Source organism: Coregonus clupeaformis, chromosome 13, assembly GCF_020615455.1.
Source record: "Coregonus clupeaformis isolate EN_2021a chromosome 13, ASM2061545v1, whole genome shotgun sequence".
NCBI lineage: Eukaryota > Metazoa > Chordata > Actinopteri > Salmoniformes > Salmonidae > Coregonus > Coregonus clupeaformis.
In genome coordinates, this window is record NC_059204.1 from 49,233,845 (window position 1) to 49,252,358 (window position 18,514).

General features: G+C 39.2%; 1 protein-coding gene across 1 annotated transcript; it reads left to right on the forward strand.

Annotated features, from left to right (window-relative positions):
* The first annotated feature begins 10,370 nt into the window (after window positions 1–10,370).
* Window positions 10,371–14,132, forward strand: tm4sf21a (transmembrane 4 L six family member 21a). The gene is made up of 5 exons (XM_041894491.2): window positions 10,371–10,789; window positions 11,417–11,482; window positions 12,875–13,008; window positions 13,129–13,315; window positions 13,616–14,132. The coding sequence occupies exons 1-5, from the start codon at window positions 10,613–10,615 to the stop codon at window positions 13,622–13,624; spliced, it is 573 nt and encodes a 190-aa protein (XP_041750425.1). The 5' UTR covers window positions 10,371–10,612; the 3' UTR covers window positions 13,625–14,132.
* The last annotated feature ends 4,382 nt before the right edge of the window (window positions 14,133–18,514 follow it).

Consider the following 18,514-nt stretch of genomic DNA (forward strand, 5'->3'; position numbering starts at 1 on the left):
AACATAAGCATTTCGCTGCCCCCGCTATAGCACCTGCTAAACTGTGTACGCTACCCAAAAACTTTGATTTGATACAGAATCTTTCCATATCCTTGATGTGCTTTGCCCTCTTCAATTCAAGGTTTTCAAAGGGGTTCAAGTCTGGAGACTGAGATGGCCATTGCATAATGTAGATTTTGTGGTCAATTAACCATTTTTGTGGATTATGATGTGAGCTTGGGGTCATTGTCTTGCTGGAAGATCCACTTGTGGCCAAGTTGCAGCCTCCTGACAGAGGCAACCAGGTTTTTGGCTAAAATCTCCTGGTACTTAATAGAGTTCACAATGCCGTTGACCTTAACAACCCACTGGGCAAAGGCTTTATTTCAACGTCTAGTTTTGATTTATATTTGGTTGAGTTGTCACCTAATGTGAAATCAACAAAAAATGTACCATGTTATTGGATTTAGGTTGAAAATTAGGTGAAAAAAAGACAATTCCCTTATGTTGATCACTTTTTTGCAAATCCAATCAGTTTTCCACGTTGATTCAACGCCATCACATGACATTGAAACAGTGGGAAGGGCCCTTGGACCAGTGGAAGCAACAATGATGAACATATTGGACTAAAGTAGGCTAATGCAATTGAAGGCATGTATCAAATTCTAGCTTATACTTAAACTCCCAAAGTCATATCCTACCAATTTAAAGCAATGTGGTCAGATAGATGATCATTTCAGCACCGTTTTGATTGGGAGAGCCATCGCGCTGCTTTGAGACAAGCGTGGGGAACTCATCTAGAAAAATCAATGTCAGATTGTTTTCACTGAATCTCCGTTTGGATATTTGTAGCCTAAATGAAGTGTATTATTTATCTATTGACTCACGCAGTAGCCTTATATAGCCTAATATAGAGCCTAGGCTATTTTCCTATTCATGACAAAACACCGCTATAACGTTTCCCCCACTTCTCTGCGCTATCTCGTATTGCTGCCCATATAATAATATGCCATTTAGCAGACGCTTTTATCCAAAGCGACTTACAGTCATGTGTGCATACATTTTTATGTATGGGTGGTCCCGGGAATCGAACCCACTACCCTGGCGTTACAAGCGCCATGCTCTACCAATTGAGCTATAGAGGACCACAGGACCACAGAGGACCACATATGAGAGCTTCGGTAGAGAATGTGTGAACAACAAACAGTATGAGAGTAGATATGGATATTTTTTTAAAAACAGAGTTGGTCCCCGTCAAGATACCTTGATATTTAAACAATTTCCTCTCTTCATCTCCCCGTTATTCATGAGCTGATCTGCTATCTGTATAGCACAGGAGGTTGGTGGCACGTTAATTGGGGAGGACGGGCTCATAGTAATGGCTGAAATGGAATCAATTGAATGGTATCGAACTCATCAAACACATGGTTTCCATGTGTTTGATACCATTCCATTCACTCCATTATTATGATTTGTCCTCCCCTCAGCAGCCTCCTGTGCTGTATAGGCCTAATCATCAACTTGATTTGACCAAATGGGAGATATTCTGTAATTCGTTGGAGGTTATCTAGCAAGCTTTGCAACTTTAGTCATATTACTTTTGTTTGACTGCCATTGTATGATTCGACAGCGCTATAGCCTACTTGGGGGTGTGCTCTGTGTGTCCTGAAAGCGCTATGTGTCAAGATAGCCTAGGCCTACTGCTGACATGCACTGAATTAATTGAGGAACATGATAACGCCCTGAATTTATGGCCTATTTTGCAATTCACAACAATGTCATTGGCAATCATTACTAAATATAAGTTTAACTTGCTGTGAAATCTTTACATGGTGGCGCAGCCAAGCCAGCAATGTGGCGCATCAACAATCTTATTTTGAGAGAACCCTGGCATAATGACCATATCTTGGTTTTAAACGCTTTAAATGGGCACTTCCGACATATATATATATATATATGTACACTTCCGGTCAAAAGTTTTAGAACACCTACTCATTCAAGGGTTTTTCTTTATTTGTACTATTTTCTACATTGTAGAATAATAGTGAAGACATCAAAACTATGAAATAACACATATGGAATCATGTAGTAACCAAAAAAGTGTTAAACAAATTTAAATATATTTTATATTTGAGATTCATCAAATAGCCAACCTTTGCCTTGAAAAGCAGCCATATGTGGGAACTCCTTCAAGACTGTTGGAAAAGCATTCCAGGTGAAGCTGGTTGAGAGAATGCCAAGAATGTGCAAAGCTGTCATCAAGGCAAAGGGTGGCTATTTGGAGAATCTCAAATAGAAAATATATTTTGATTTGTTTAACACTTTTTTGGTTACTACATGATTCCATATGTGTTATTTCATAGTTTTGATGTCTTCACTATTATTCTACAATGTAGAAAATAGTAAAAATAAAGAAAAACCCTTGAATGAGTAGGTGTTCTAAAACTTTTGACCGGAAGTGTACATATATATATGTCGGAAGTGCCCATTTAAAGCGTCGCCCCCATGATCTCAAATAAATATTCTCCCACCCAAAGAACTTGTTTCATTATACATCACCCCTTGTTACTGTTGAAGAGCCCATCAAGGCCCTGATTGGTTAACCACTGATCCATTCACAGCTCTTTGTCTGTTGGCAAGGTTAGGGACACCCACACACAAAAACAGTGCTTTCAACATACAGCGTTTTCAACTTACATATTTGACACACTTTGACATACATGATTACATTGTGCATGTTCATTTATACAGTATTTATTATTCAACATGGGCCCGATTCAGACTCAGGAAATGCATGCCTTTCCTATGCACTTCTCAGTAGTTGGTATTCAGACTTACCTTATGCAGGTGCATAACAGACGTTGCTGGCGTGGTTCCCTTGCGCGCGCTGTATACATTTAATTCAACCGCTGAAAACCCCCCCACTTGCTGGCCAACAGATTTTCTCTGTAGTTTTCATTCAATAGGGTTTTCAGTACATTTATCTAAACCCATCCCTTTAAATTTGCTGGACCTTTAAAATGAATTTTCTCGAAAGACTCACTAGAATATATGGAGAGAACGTTTCAGAATATTAGGGATCAATTAAAGAAAGCCATGTAAATACACATACACAGAGTGTACAAAACAATAGGAAACATCTTTCCATGACATACTGTAGACTGACCAGATGAACCCAGGTGAAAGCTATAATCCCTTATTGATGTCACCTGTTAAACCCACTTCAATCAGTGTAGATGAAGGGGAGACAGGTTAAATAAGGATTATTAAGCCTCGAGACAATTGAGACATAGATTGTGTATGTGTGCCATTCAGAGGGTGAATAGGCAAGACAAAATATTTAAGTGCCTTTGAACGGGTATGGTAGTAGGTGCCAGGCGTACCGGTTTGAGACTGTGAAGAACTGCAACGCTGCTGGGTTTTTCAAGCTCAACAGTTTCTTGTGTGTATCAAGAATGGTCCACCACCCAAAGGACATCCAGTCAACTTGACACAACTGTGCAAAGTATTGGAGTCAACAAGGACCAGCATCCCTGTGGAACGCTTTCGACACCTTGTAGAGTCCACGCCCCAACGAATTGAGGCAAAAGGGGGTGCAACTCAAGATTAGGAAGGTGTTCCTAATGTTTTGTACACTCAGTGTATATTTGTCTCCTTTTCAGCACCAATTGGTAAATAAAAAATACTAATCTTGTATATTATTTAGGGATAGGAAAGTATATGAATAATACAACAAAAATACTGGTTTGGAGAGCCTTTACGCACAAAATATATCAGTGAAAGTTGCCATATTAAATTATTCAAAACATGAAATATTGGAAGGTGAGAAAAGTGTACAACAGGTGTTGAACAGTAGTCTATATATTAGTCTACAAATCTAACCTAGTAATCATCACTAATCATGGAACTGTGATGTCAATGGTCCAGTCATCGTGAACCGTGCGCCAGGCTCCAGGTTTAAACATTAATGATTAAAATAGGCTACATGTCCCAAATTATTGCACAACTTGTAATACGTTAGCCTAATATGATCCAATATTGCTAGCGATCCTCAGGAACAACCACATGAATGTGACTGAGGAAAGAAAAGTAGACTAATGATGTAATGTAATGATACAAAATGTAAGGAAACTAACACTAAAGTGACAGTTATAAGTGTATGTGGGTATAACTGACGGTGGCTACCGATAGTGGCTATTTAACATGATACAAATTGTTAAAAATACAGTGAAAAGTCTGGGCCTATAATTAAAACATTCTAGAAATCATAAATCAACTCGGCAGGTTTGGCACTATACTGTCATTTGCGCATGGCTACTAAGCCTATAGCTTGGGTCTTCAAATTTCATCCCTGCAAGTTGTAAGGCCAGCATTTCATAAACTTCACTGTGGAAAAGGTGATATGTTAATATGCTTCAGTTTGCTGTCATTAGTGCCATGTGACTGGTTTCACATTTGTCTCTAGTGATCATAAGGTAAAATAGATCTAAAACAATTGTCATTTATATTTACAACCCCCTTATCCAAACGGCTTACTCATTTACCTAGCTCTTATCAATTTGTAAATTACCATGCATGGAGAATGGTGTTATATCTATCTGAAAAAATTAAGTAGATGTTGTTCCACAGGTTGCTCGACCTTTTTCATCGTTTCATCGCACGTAAAGGTGGTGGACTGCTCCAATTTACTGTTAGTTCTCTTCAGTTGGTACAGCCTACATTACCATTCCATTTAATTACATTGTTTTGTTTACCTTCATTTGCTTCAATGCTGTCACGGCCGTGTGGTTGTTGCTGAGGATCATTAGTAACAGTTGATAATAAAAAAAAAATTGCAATTAAATCAATTGTTATGGAGCGCAGACGTAGCCGTAACAGTTTGAACCAGATGGTTAGTGCAGGCAAGTGCAGGCAATAGACGAGGGTATAGCCTACTATTGTACACTATTCTCCCTTTATAATTCTATGTACACTAATATTCCAACATTTCCATGGGTTGAAGAACTGAATATGGCAACTTCCAAGATAAATCAAACCACTGTATTTCTGATTCATCAAGACATTTTGTGCGTAAAGGCTCTCCAAACCTGATTTTATATAATACTTACCTAACCCTAAATAATCTACAAGATCAGAGTATTTTTAAATCTACCAATTGGTGCTGAAACTAAGACGAATATGCATAGATTTAGATTTCTTCTTTCATTTGTCCCTAATATTCTGAACCCGTTCTCTCAATATATTCTAGTGAGTCTGTCAATACAATTCTAACTAAAAGGCACACCGTATTTAAAGGGATGGCTTAAGATACACTACATGACCAAAAGTATGTGGATACCTGCTTGTCGAACATCTCATTCCAAAATCATGGGCATTAATATAGAGTTGGTCCCCCCTTTGCTGCTATGACAGCCTCCACTTTTCTGGGAAGGCTTTCCACTAGATGTTGGAACATTGCTGCGGGGACTTGCTTCCATTCAGCCACAAGAGCATTAGTGAGGTCGGACACTGATGTTGGGCTATTAGGCCTGGCTCACAGTCGATGTTCCAATTCATCCCAAAGGTGTTCAATTGGGTTGTGGTCAGGGCTCTGTGCAGGCCAGTCAAGTTCTTCAACACCGATCTCGACAAACCAATTCTGTATGGACCTGGCTTTGTGCACGGGGGCATTGTCATGCTGAAACTAAGGGGCCTAGGCCGAACCATGAAAAACAGCCCCAGACCATTATTCTTCCGCCACCAAACCTTACAGTTGGCACTATGCATTCAGGAAGGTAGCATTCTCCTGGCATCTGCCAAACCCAGATTCGTCTGTCGGACTGCCAGATAGTGAAGCGTGATTCATCACTCTAGAGAACGCGCTTCTACTGCTCCAGAGTCCAATGACGGCGAGCTTTACACCACTCCAGCTGACGCTTGGCATTGCGCATGGTGACCTTAGGCTTGCGTACGGCTTCTTGGCCATGGAAACTCATTTCATGAAGCTCCCGACGTATAGTTAATGTGCTGACGTTGCTTCCAGAGGCAGTTTGGAACTCGGTAGTGAGTGTTGCAACCGAGGACAGACGATTTTTACGCGCTACACGATTCAGCACTCGGCGATCTCGTTCTGTGAGCTTGTGTGGTCTATCACTTCCCAGCTGAGCCGTTGTTGCTCCTAGATGTTTCCACTTCACAATAACAGCACTTACAGTTGACCGGGGCAGCTCTAGCAGGGCAGAAATTTGACTAACTGACTTGTTGGAAAGGTGGCATCCTATGACTGTGCCACGTTGAAAGTCACTGAGCTCTTCAGTAAGGCCATTCTACTGCCAATGTTTGTCTATGGAGATTGCATGGTGGTGTGCTTGATTTTATACACCTGTCAGCAACGGGTGTGGCTGAAATAGCCAAATCCACTCATTTGAAGGGGTGTCCACAGACTTTTCTATACACATATAGTGTAAATGTACTGAAAACCCTATTGAATAAAAACTGTGGGAGTGTTTTCAGTGGTTGAATGAAATTTAGAGGGCGCAAGGTACAGTAGCTACACCTGCAGAGCACGATATGCGACTGAATAAGGAAAGACTGAATACCAACTACTGAGAAGTGTGTACGAAAGGCGTGCGAAAGGTGTACATTTCCTAAGTTGGAATCAGCCCCCAAATGAATAGCAGGTGAATAGCATGCTATTCTCATGCTTAAGTTTAAGATCAGAATACACATAGAGAGAAAAGTGCACAAAAAGGGAATTACGTTCCATTTACGCACACTTAACTCGGGTCGGAATCCCCCCCATGTCCTCACCTGGGATTTGAAGTCACAACCTCTTGGTTGAGGCATTCCGATCTTCCTGCTACACCACCATGTCTCTGTCAACGACTTATTCCACCTGATTTGCTTCACTTTGCATTTCAAAGTAACTATTTTATTTATCATAGTGATTAAGGAGTAACATTAAAACAGAGTAGTATGCCCCACCAACATTAGACAACTGTACAGAAAACCCCAAAATTGCTGAAATAAATCAATCAAATCAATGATGAGAGAATAGTCAGATTAACTGTTAACTGGCACAGACATGGTGGCGTAGCAGGAAGATCGGAATGCCGTGAACCAAGTGGTTGTGAGTGTAAATCGACATGTTGTAAAATTAATTACTGTATAAATGAACAAGTGTGTCGAATATGTAAGTTGAAAACATTGCATGTTAAAAGCACTGTTTGTGTGTGTGGGTGTCCCTAACCTTGCCAACAGACAATGAGCTGTGAATGGATCAGTGGTTCACCAATCAGGCCCTTGATGGGGTTGGCATGGTAACGAGGGGTGATGTGTAAAGAAACCATATTTTTTTCTTCTGGAGAACGTTTCTTTGGGACCATCAGGCGAGGTCCTAAAAAAAATATTTTGGGATGTCCCCGAAACAAGCTGGGAACTAGACAAAACCTTCAGAATGGCATATGTTTTAAAGTAACTGTCCAGTGAAAATCTCACTTTAAAAGTTCATATTCTGTTAACTCATAGCTTAATAATGTCGTTGACTCATCCTATACTCGTATTTCTGGCCAAAGCATAAATTGGAGAAAAAAAAACAATTCAAAAACACAACTTCAAACATCGCAAACAGACCATTTAAAAAATGCTTGCTATTTCCTCATAGAGTATGATGTCATGGCAAATCAGCGGTCTAAAGCAGGATGAGCTGGCCAATCAGAGGTCTACTTGCATGAATATTTGTAATGACCGGTATACAATCTGTTGTTGGGGTACGCCCACACCATTACAAAGCAGAAAAGCTGCTTTTTAACATGCTTAATAAAAAAATGTTGGAAGGAAAACTATCTCATTCATTTTCTAAGTAATTATAGGTCATATTTTATAGAAATCTGGAACCACTGGACAGTTACTTTAAACGTTATTGGATACAGGAATGTTCTTGCAACGTTCCCATGAAACATGTCTAGAACATTAATATCTTATATTCTGAGAACATGGCAACCATGTGCATTCGGAAAGGATTCAGACTACTTGACTTTTTCCAGATTTTGTTACGTTACAGCCTTATTCAAAAATGTATTAAATTGTTTTTCCCCCCTCATAAATCAACACACAATACCCCATAATGACAAAGCAAAAACAGGTTTTTAGATTTTTGTGCAAATGTATAAAAAATAAAAAAACTGAAATATTACATTTAGATACGTTTTCAGACCCTTTACTCAATACTTTGTTGAAGCACCTTTGGCAGCGATTACAGCCTCGAGTCTTCTTGGGTATGATGCTACAAGCTTGGCACACCTGTATTTCGGGAGTTTCTCCATTCTTCTCTGCAGATCCTCTCAAGCTCTGTCAGGTTGGATGGGGAGCATCGCTGCACAGCTATTTTCAGGTCCGGGCTCTGGCTGGGCCACTCAAGGACATTCAGAGACTTGTCCCGAAGCCACTCCTGCGTTGTCTTGGCTGTGTGCTTAGGGTCGTTGTCCTGTTGGAAGGTGAACTTTTGACCCAGTCTGAGGTCCTGAGCTCTCTGGAGCGGGTTTTCATGAAGGATCTCTCTGTACTTTGCTCCGTTCATCTTTTCCTCTATCCTGACCAGTCTCCCAGTCCCTGCCGCTGAAAAACATCCACACAGCATGATGCTGCCACCACCATGCTTCAACGTAGGGATGGGGCCAGGTTTCCTCCAGACGTGATTCTTGGCATTCAGGCCAAAGTGTTCAATCTTGGTTTCATGAGACCAGAGAATATTGTTTCTCATGGTCTGAGAGTCCTTTAGGTGCCTTTTGGCAAAGTCCAAGCGGGCTGTTATGTGCCTTTTACTGAGGAGTGGCTTCCGTCTGGCCACTCTACCATTAAGGCCTGATTGGTGGAGTGTTGCAGAGACAGTTGTCCTTCTGGAAGGTTCTCCCATCTCCACAGAGGAACTCTGGAGCTCTGTCAGAGTGACCACCTGGTTCTTGGTCACCTCCTTGACCAAGGCCTTTCTCCCCCGATTGCTCAATTTTGAGTCTCATAGCAAAGGGTCTGAATACTTATGTAAATAAGGTATTTCTGTTTTTATTTTTAATACATTTGCAAACATTTCTAAAAACCTGTTTTTGCTTTGTTATTATAGGGTATTGTGTGTAGATTGATGAGGATTTTTTTTTATTTAATCAATTTTACAATAAGGCAGTAAAGTTAAAAAATGTGGAAAAGGTCAAGGGGTCTGAATACTTTCCGAATGCACTGTATGTTTGGTGGGACGTTGATGGAATATTGTCATAACCCTCAGAAAACTGGACACAGGAATGTTCTTGCAACGTTCCAATGAAACGTGTCTAGAACATTAATATTGGATATTTTGAGAACATGGCAACCACATTCTGGGTATGTTCTGTTTGACATTTAGGGAATCTTCTCCTAACTCTAATGCCAAAACAGTCTAAACAGGTTCTCAGGAGGTTTTTGCTAACATACATAGAATGTTCCCCTAACTAACAGAAAACTGGACACTCAAACATCTGGGGAACATTGCAGGTAACATTACAAAAACTTTCTCTCTCCCTAGATTTGTCACCTGCGCTAATAGCAAAGATCCCCCTTACTTCTCACAGGTTTTAACTCATGGTAATCTTCAAAGAAAAGAGAAACCTGCACACTGCTTTTGCTAGTATCACTTATTTTTATTCAAGCTTACATGTCGGCCTCTTGGTTTTCGTCAGTTCCTTTTTTTGTAATCAAAAGGATGCTCATTGCTCATCATCCTATAATGACAGACTAAATCATGGAGTATGTGACTGAGAAATATTTGATTAGTGGTGCACACAACTGTTCCAAGTAATATCTACATTTGGAAGTTACAGTTGCTCTATTCAAAACGGCTAATGTTTTTATGTTGTGAATGACATTCCATTCTCTTAGCTCACCCTGGCTAGTGTACAGTCTCTTATTAATGTTTCATCAGTCGCTTATTCATGTTTTACTGCTGATATCGCTGACTTATTGTATCCCTCCCATCTATAGCATCACGCACTACCGGTCCAAAGTTCACAAGGAGTGGGGCCTGCACAGAAACTCAGATAGACAATGCAAACACACACTGGCGGAACACCTTCAGTGTAGCTTGGAGGATTTGAAAGAAGCAGAACAAAACAAAAACAATGACCCTCTCTTATTTATTAGAGAATATTGTGACAATGGGGGCATACTAAACAGACAAACAACTGTAGTCTGTAGGTTTACTAGGTTATTTCTCGGGTATCCTTTCTGACTATGGTTAGGTGTTTATCACCAAAGGAAACCATGCCAACGTCTAGTGTTAATCATTACTCCATAATCGATTTGACATCAATGGCGCCGTTCAGAGTCCCCTAGCTGCCTTGGGTGAAGAATAGGCGTTCAAATATAGGCTTTGCTTTCCTATGACTCACAGTACACTATTACTCACACACAAAACCACTCCTCCCACCTAGTATTTAAACTATTCCCCCCGCGTATCAACATCAGAAAAAACCCTTTGTGGAATTATAAGACTTTGTTTTACAACTTTATACCTAACTGAAATAACCCAGTTTTTCTTTTGGAACGTTCAAGGCTCTCATCATCCAAGGGTCTCAAACCTGTTGGCTGCACAGTTCTTAGACCAGCCGAACAGTAAGTGACAGATAGGATGTGTACAGGTAAATGCTCCCGGTGTATTGGGGTGACGCTGTACCCTCTAGCAGTCATCTCCATCATCTGTAACATCATACTGTTCTTCCCGGATTGGGAAACCAGTTACGCCAAAGATGGATACATCACAGAAGAGGTGAAGTACATGGGAGGACTGGTTGGAGGGGGACTAATGGTAAGTTCTTTCTTCTTAAATAACGAATGGTCTTTAATTTAATTATGTGATATTTTTTTAAGTGCAAGCCATTGGGAAATCCCCAAAAAACATTCATATGAGAAACAATGTCAGAGAAATTGCATCTAAATTTTGTTTTGTGTATTGATGAAGCCCTTGTTAGGTTCCACATGATTCACAACTATATGTGTAATAGGGAGTCACCCAAGAGTTGACACAGTTTTGTTATCTAAGGGGGCCAGTGATTCAAATATGGTTTGCATGTTTTAGTGTTTTTTACTAGTTTTCAGATCTTTACATGGTTAGGGACAAACTACAGTGTGATATGTGAGTAATCTGGTGAATCATGCTGCTTTATTTGCCAAGAAGCTCACCACAGCCCTTATCAAACGGCACATTTGCTGGATCTTCCTACTACTGCCTCATTCAAGAACAAGAAGATCAACAAAATAATTCACACACAAAAATAAAAACATTCAAACGTTCAACCACTAGTATTGCCTTTTTCAAATGCAAATTGTTGTTAGTCAAATGTAGATTTCTATTTATTTAGCCTTTATTTAACCAGGATAAAAGTCCTTCAGGTTACATGCATGGTACTGATTCCCTTGCCCATTCCCTTTCCAGGTGTTGGTACCAGCATTTTACATCCATGTTACTGGACAGCAGGGCTGCTGTGCCAATCGCTGCGGGGTGAGTCCTCTTTACAGACAACAAAACACTGGAGAAGTCTATAAGGATAAATACTGTATAACTCTAAAAGACTAGAAAGCTCTAAAAAGAAGAGCAGGGAACTGAAAGATGAATTTTGAAAGATTACAAAAGGATCAGAGAGAGAGAAAGAGAGAGAGAGAGAGAGAGAGAGAGAGGGAGAGAGAGAGAGATACAGAGACAGAGCAAGAGAGAAAGAAAGGAAGAAAGGAATCATGCGTTAATCATTTGCCAACACATTGTATACACTCCCCAACGTATTTATTTGGACAGTGAAGCTAAAATGATTAGTTTGGCTCTATACTCCAGCATTTTGGATTTGAGATCAAATGTTTCATATGCAGCAACAGTACAGAATGTCAACTTTTATTTGAGGGTATTTTCATATGTATCTGTTTTACCATTTAGAAACGAAAGCACTTTATGTATCTAGTCCCCCTATTTGAAGGTGTCATAATATTTAGACAAATTCACGTATAGTGTATTACATTTAGTCAAAAGTTTAGTATTTGGTCCCATATTCCTATCACGCAATGACTTCGCCAAGCTTGTGACTCTACAAACTTGTTGGATGCATTTGCAGTTTGTTTGGGTTGTGTTTCGGATTGTGTTGTGACCAACAAAAATGAATGGTAAATAATGCATTGTGTAATTTTTGAGTTACTTTTATTGCAAATAAGAGTAGAATGTTTCTGAACACGTCTACATTAAGGTGGATGCTACCATGGTTACGGATAATCATGAATGAATCATAAATATAGATGAGTGAGAAAGTTACAGAGGCACAAAGATCATACCAACAAGACATGCTCACCTCTCACCAGGGCTGATTATAATGATAATAATGACTTTGACCAACCCAAAATTGATTGTAAAGACAATGGAAAAACAGGATAATAAAAACAGCAGGTTCTGTATTGCATTGCAATTCTCAGAGGGGAAGCTGGTGAATAAATTGTCTCGAAGTGGTCAGACAAAGGGGAACCATGTTATAGATGTAGATACTCAATGTTGTTATGACAAGATATTTGCATTTTATGTGACTTAATTGACCTTTTGGTCTCTTTCTCAGTTAATCTTTCCTTGATTGCTTGCTTTCTCTCTCCTCCTCTTTTTCGAAAAGCATTGGTTTCTTGAGCCTTCTGCTCCAATACAGTTGAGAAGGACAAGGAGATAGGATGCAAAGAATGTAGGGAATACTAAATGAGATAGTCATCATCATTTTCAGCACTTTGAAATTGTCTTATTTATTTCATATTCATTATTTGTTATTGTAATTAAGTTTTTTAATGATAACTTTTTTTTTTAAGAACCTGTAATAATGCTGAAAGACCAGTAAATTAAAACTAAACTAAACTAATCTTGTTCCCATAGATGTTCCTCTCCATTGCCTTTGCTGCGGTCGGGGTTGCTGGCGCCCTCTACAGTTTTATAGTGGCAATGCTTGGCCTAATTAACGGGCCCTACTGTAGAGTGTTGCTGGTCTGGATGACTCCCTTCAAAGACAGGTTAGAGACTTCACAGATCACAAACACACACTCATGCACTTACACATGCACACACACACGCACACACCACCACCACTATGCTTGTAATGAATTACAACCCGCTCCCTCTTTCCCCATCAGAGAGAACAGTTACCTGAACAACCGTGATCTGTGGGGCTTGTGCACAGCGCCTAACAACGTGGTGGAGTTTAACATTGGGCTGTTCGCCATCCTGCTGGTGACCAGCTCTCTGCAGCTGGTGCTCTGTTGCAGCCAGATGATCAACGGGCTCTTCGGATGCCTCTGTGGAACCTGCACCAACAAAGGGGTATGGAAGGGGAGGGGGCCCTTACACCTGTTTGTGAGACCGTTGTCATTGAATTTAATAGAAATATTTCTTCAATTAAATACATTTTTTAAATGTAATTTAATTGTTGTGTTGTAAATCCTTAAAATGTATCAGCTGTAGCCTACGCTGCTGAAAGGTTAATGGCTTGGTTTGAAAAGGAGACCCATTAACTCCTATAGTATTGTCTTCTCGAGAGCTGATTCATCTTCTAAATAGTCCTTCACTGTGGGGAAAGTTTCCTTATTAAATTGTTCTCCCTGTTAATCTTGTCCCAACCAGGTTGTTTAATGGAAGGAAGACTCCTATTCTACACTCAATCCATGATGATTGACTGGTGCCTCTAAGTGGACCAAGAAAGAAATTGGCTTCAATATGTTTGCAATGCGATGCACACCATTCTCACTTATTTGAATGTTTGCAATGTGATATACCTTCTAAATGTTCATTTTAGTCATTTAGCAGACGCTCTTATTCAGAGTGACTTACAGTTAGTGAATTCAATTAACTGTTAAATGTATTAAATGTATGCACACATGACTGTAAGTCGCTTTGGATAAAAGCGTCTGCTAAATGGCATATTATTATATTATTATTATTATTATAGGTAGGTAAGACAACCGCATATCAAATTAGCATTTGTGGGTATAGTTAGATGCAAATGTAGAATGTGTTTAAATGTGTTTTAAACAGAAATTAACGCTTTGTCCGAAACATGGATTGGTGTCATTTCAGAATTTTTCAGTAAACTCTTTGTATACATTTTCTGAAATAAAATGAAATATTTGTTATTCTTTAAGGCTATTTGTGATCTCTTTTCCATTGTATTGATACATAGACACTATGTGTTGAAAATAAGTGAGATACATTTATGATTTCTACTAATTGAGTCCATTACTAAGTAATGGTTAATGATTGTCTATTCTCCATTACAAGATACATTAATTAATGCATTATATAGTGCCTTCAGAAAGTATTCACACCCCTTTGTCCACATTTTGCGTTACAAAGTGGGATTCAAATTGATTTAATTATCATTTTTAGTAAAAAATCTACCCAAAATACTCTATAATGGCAAAGTGGAATAAAAATTCTAAAATTTGTAAAACATTTATGAAAAATAAAACACTAATATATGTTGATTAGATAAGTATTCAACCCACTGAGTCAATACATGTTAGAATCACCTTTGCCAGCGATACAGCTACAGTTGAAGTCGGAAGTTTACATACACCTTAGCCAAATACATTTAAACTCAGTTTTTCACAATTCCTGACATTTAATCCTAGTAAAAAGTCCCTGCCTTAGGTCAGTTAGGATCACCACTTTATTTTAAGAATGTGAAATATCAGAATAATAGTAGAGAGAATTATTTATTTCAGCTTTTATTTCTTTCATCACATTCCCAGTGGGTCAGAAGTTTACATACACTCAATTAGTATTTGGTAGCATTGCCTTTAAAATTGTTTAACTTGGGTCAAACGTGTCGGGTAGCCTTCCACAAGCTTCCCACAATAAGATGGGTGAATTTTGGCCCATTCCTCCTGACAGAGCTGGTTTAACTGAGTCAGGTTTGTAGGCCTCCTTGCTCGCACACACTTTTTCAGTTCTGCCCACAAATGTCCTATAGGATTGAGATCAGGGCTTTGTGATGGCCACTCCAATACTTTGACTTTGTTGTCCTTGAGCCATATCTTTGGAAGTATGCTTGGGGTCATTGTCCATTTGGAAGACCCATTTAGGACCAAGCTTTAACTTCCTGACTGATGTCTTGAGATGTTGCTTCAATATATCCACATAATTCTCCTTCCTCATGATGCCATCTATTTTGTGAAGTGCACCAGTCCCTCCTGCAGCAAAGCACCCCCACAGCATGATGCTGCCACCCCCGTGCTTCACGGTTGGTATGGTGTTCTTCGGCTTGCAAGCCTTCCCCTTTTTCCTCCAAACATAACGATGGTAATTATGGCCAAACAGTTTTAGTTTTGTTTCATCAGACCAGAGGACATTTCTCCAAAAAAGTACAATTTTTGTCCCCATGTGCAACTGCAAACCGTAGTCTGTCTTTTTTATGGCGGTTTTGGAGCAGTGGCTTCTTCCTTGCTGAGCGGCCTTTCAAGTTATGTCGATATAGGACTTGCTTTACTGTGGATATAGATACTTTTGTACCTGTTTCCTCCAGCATCTTCACAAGGTCCTTTGCTGTTCTGGGATTGATTTGCACTTTTCGCACCAAAGTATGTTCATCTCTAGGAGACAGAACGCGTCTCCTTCCTGAGCGGTATGACGGCTGTGTGGTCCCATGGTGTTTATACTTGCGTACTATTGTTTGTACAGATGAACGTGGTACCTTCAGGCATTTGGAAATTGCTCCCAAGGATGAACCAGACTTGTGGAGGTCTACAATTTTTTTCTGAGGTCTTGGCTGATTTCTTTTGATTTTCCCATGATGTCAAGCAAAGAGGCACTGAGTTTGAAGGTAGGCCTTGAAATACATCCACAGGTACACCTCAAATTGACTCAAATGATGTCAATTAGCCTATCAGAAGCTTCTAAAGCTATGACATCATTTTCTGGAATTTTCCAAGCTGTTTAAAGGCACAGTCAACTTAGTGTATGTAAACTTCTGACCCACTGGAATTGTGATACAGTGAATTATAAGTGAAATAATCTGTCTGTAAACAATTGTTGGAAAAATTACGTGTCATGCAGTAGATGTCCTAACCGACTTGCCAAAACTATAGTTTAACAAGAAATTTGTGGAGTGGTTGAAAACCGAGTTTTAATGACTCCAACCTAAGTGTATATAAACTTCCAAACATAACGCTTTGTATTCAGGACAATCCTTTGTCATATTTTTGCAGTTTTACTTTAGGGCCTTATCGCAAACAAGGTGCATGTTTTGGAATATTTTTTATTCTGTACAGACTTCCTTCTTTTCACTCTGTTAGTTAGGTTAGTATTGTCCTATTACAGCCATTCAACTCTAACTGTTTTAGGGCGTTTTCACATATGAAATTCGGCACCTTGGTTTGGTTTCCTGGAGCATTTGTGAGAATTCTACAGAATACGTTATGCTTCCACAAAACCTGAAAACAACCTTTTTAGGGTGCGATTAGCAAGACGCATACTTTACATGACATCAACGAGTTAGCTTGTTTGCAACGGGCAAAAAGGTCCACACGACTCACACTGCTGCGTCACAATACCTGGTACTCTGGTCCCGGATCTTGGACCCACTACTGACGCAGGTTCAGGACTCGTTTCAGCCAGGGTTCATTTGCGTTTCACACATGCTTTATAGCACAGATCAGGGCACCAAACGCTACAGGATCCGAGTACATGTGAAAGTGTCCTAAAGCATTAGCCTTATGGTGAAATCCCTGAGCAGTTTCCTTCCTCTCTGGCAACTGAGTTTGAATGGTGTAGCAATACACCCAGTCACTATAAAGATACAGGCATCCTTCCTAAGCGTAATTAATAACATCACCATGCTTAAATGGATATTTAATGTCAGATTTTTATTTTTTTTTATCTACCAATAGATGCCCTTCTTTGCGAGGCATTGGAAAACCTCCCTGGTCTTTGTGGTTGAATCTGTGTTTGAAATTCACTGCTCGACTGAGGGAACTTACAAATAATTGTATGTGTGGGGTACAGAGATGAGGTAGTCATTCAAAAATCATGTTAAACACTGTTATTGCACACTGAGTGAGTCCATTCAACTTATGTGACTTGTTAAGAAAATGTTTACTCCTGAACTTATTTAGGCTTGCCATAACAAAAGGGGTTGAATACTTAATGACTCAAAAAAATTGAAAAACATAATTCCACTTTGACATTATGGAGTGTTGAGCACAGGCCAGTGACAAAAAAAAAATCTAAATTTAATCCATTTTAAATTCAGGCTGTATCACAACAAAATGTGGAAAAAGTCAAGGGGTGTGAAGTGCTGAACACAACACAAGAGATGTCCCACATCTTTGTCCTCCAGTGACACTTTTAATGCAAGTCATGTAATTACAATACAAAAACAATTTTTCCCAACATATACAGTTAATAGTATTCTTTACTCTATACAGTATTATAGTACTCTATACAGTATTATTGTACTCTATATAGTATTATTGTACTCTAAACAGTAGGATAGTGTAATAGGCTACTCGGTCCTGATAATTCCCTGAACATGATTAAAAGAATATGCATCTTTATTTGAAATAAATATCACATATGTAAAATGTCTTAAGTTAAAGGCTTGTTTTTAAGGAATATTTGACAACGGAATGATACCTCCTGCTGAGCATTACACATTGTGCAAATGGCAGCTTGGATATGATACTTAGCCTGTGTTCCTTGAAGCTGAGAATTTCATGGTCTTGCACATCACAATATAACGTTACAGTACATGACAAAAAAGGTGAAGAATAGTGGTTAATAGACAAACAATAAGGTAACACTTCACCCCCAATTCCTCCCCTATTAATTACAAAACTGCTCAAATCAATTACAACGCAGTTCCTGAAGTACAACATGTTAGTACAATGTTGTTACTATAATAATTACAGCATTATTACACAGGTATAAGAGCAACTGAATGTTAAGTGTTACCAATATTAATTACAAAAAAAAAGGCCAGAAAAGCACTGAACATCTAAGTTAATGGAGTTATAGTTCAGGGAACTTGGCATAAAGGCAATCCTAGACAATCTGGCAGCAGTATTAAACATGTGTTTGAATACAGAGTGTTGTTTTCTTGGAATGGCTAGAAAATACAGTGCTATTACTGAGTGTTTTTCTCAATTGTGTACCAGCAATATGACAAGTAAGCCAGAGGGGTGTACTACAAAGCAGAATCAATGAGTTACCCAGCTAACTTGCCTAAATATTCTGAAATAACTTTGTATTTTATTTTTGAAGGATAAGCTTGAAATGGGAATGGTCTAATTGACTCAACAACCAAAAACACATATCTATCTTTCTTAATGAATCAGAAAATCAATAGTTATTTCTGGTTGTTTATCAAAGCTAGCTGGCTAACCCATTGAGCCTGCTTTAGTATACCCCTCAGGTAAAGTCCACTCCAGTGGAGTGTTGTGAATATATGAGGGAAATAATGGTTGGCTGTGTATATGCATAACTCTGCTGCGGTAGACAGACACAAGACCACAACAGAACAGCCAG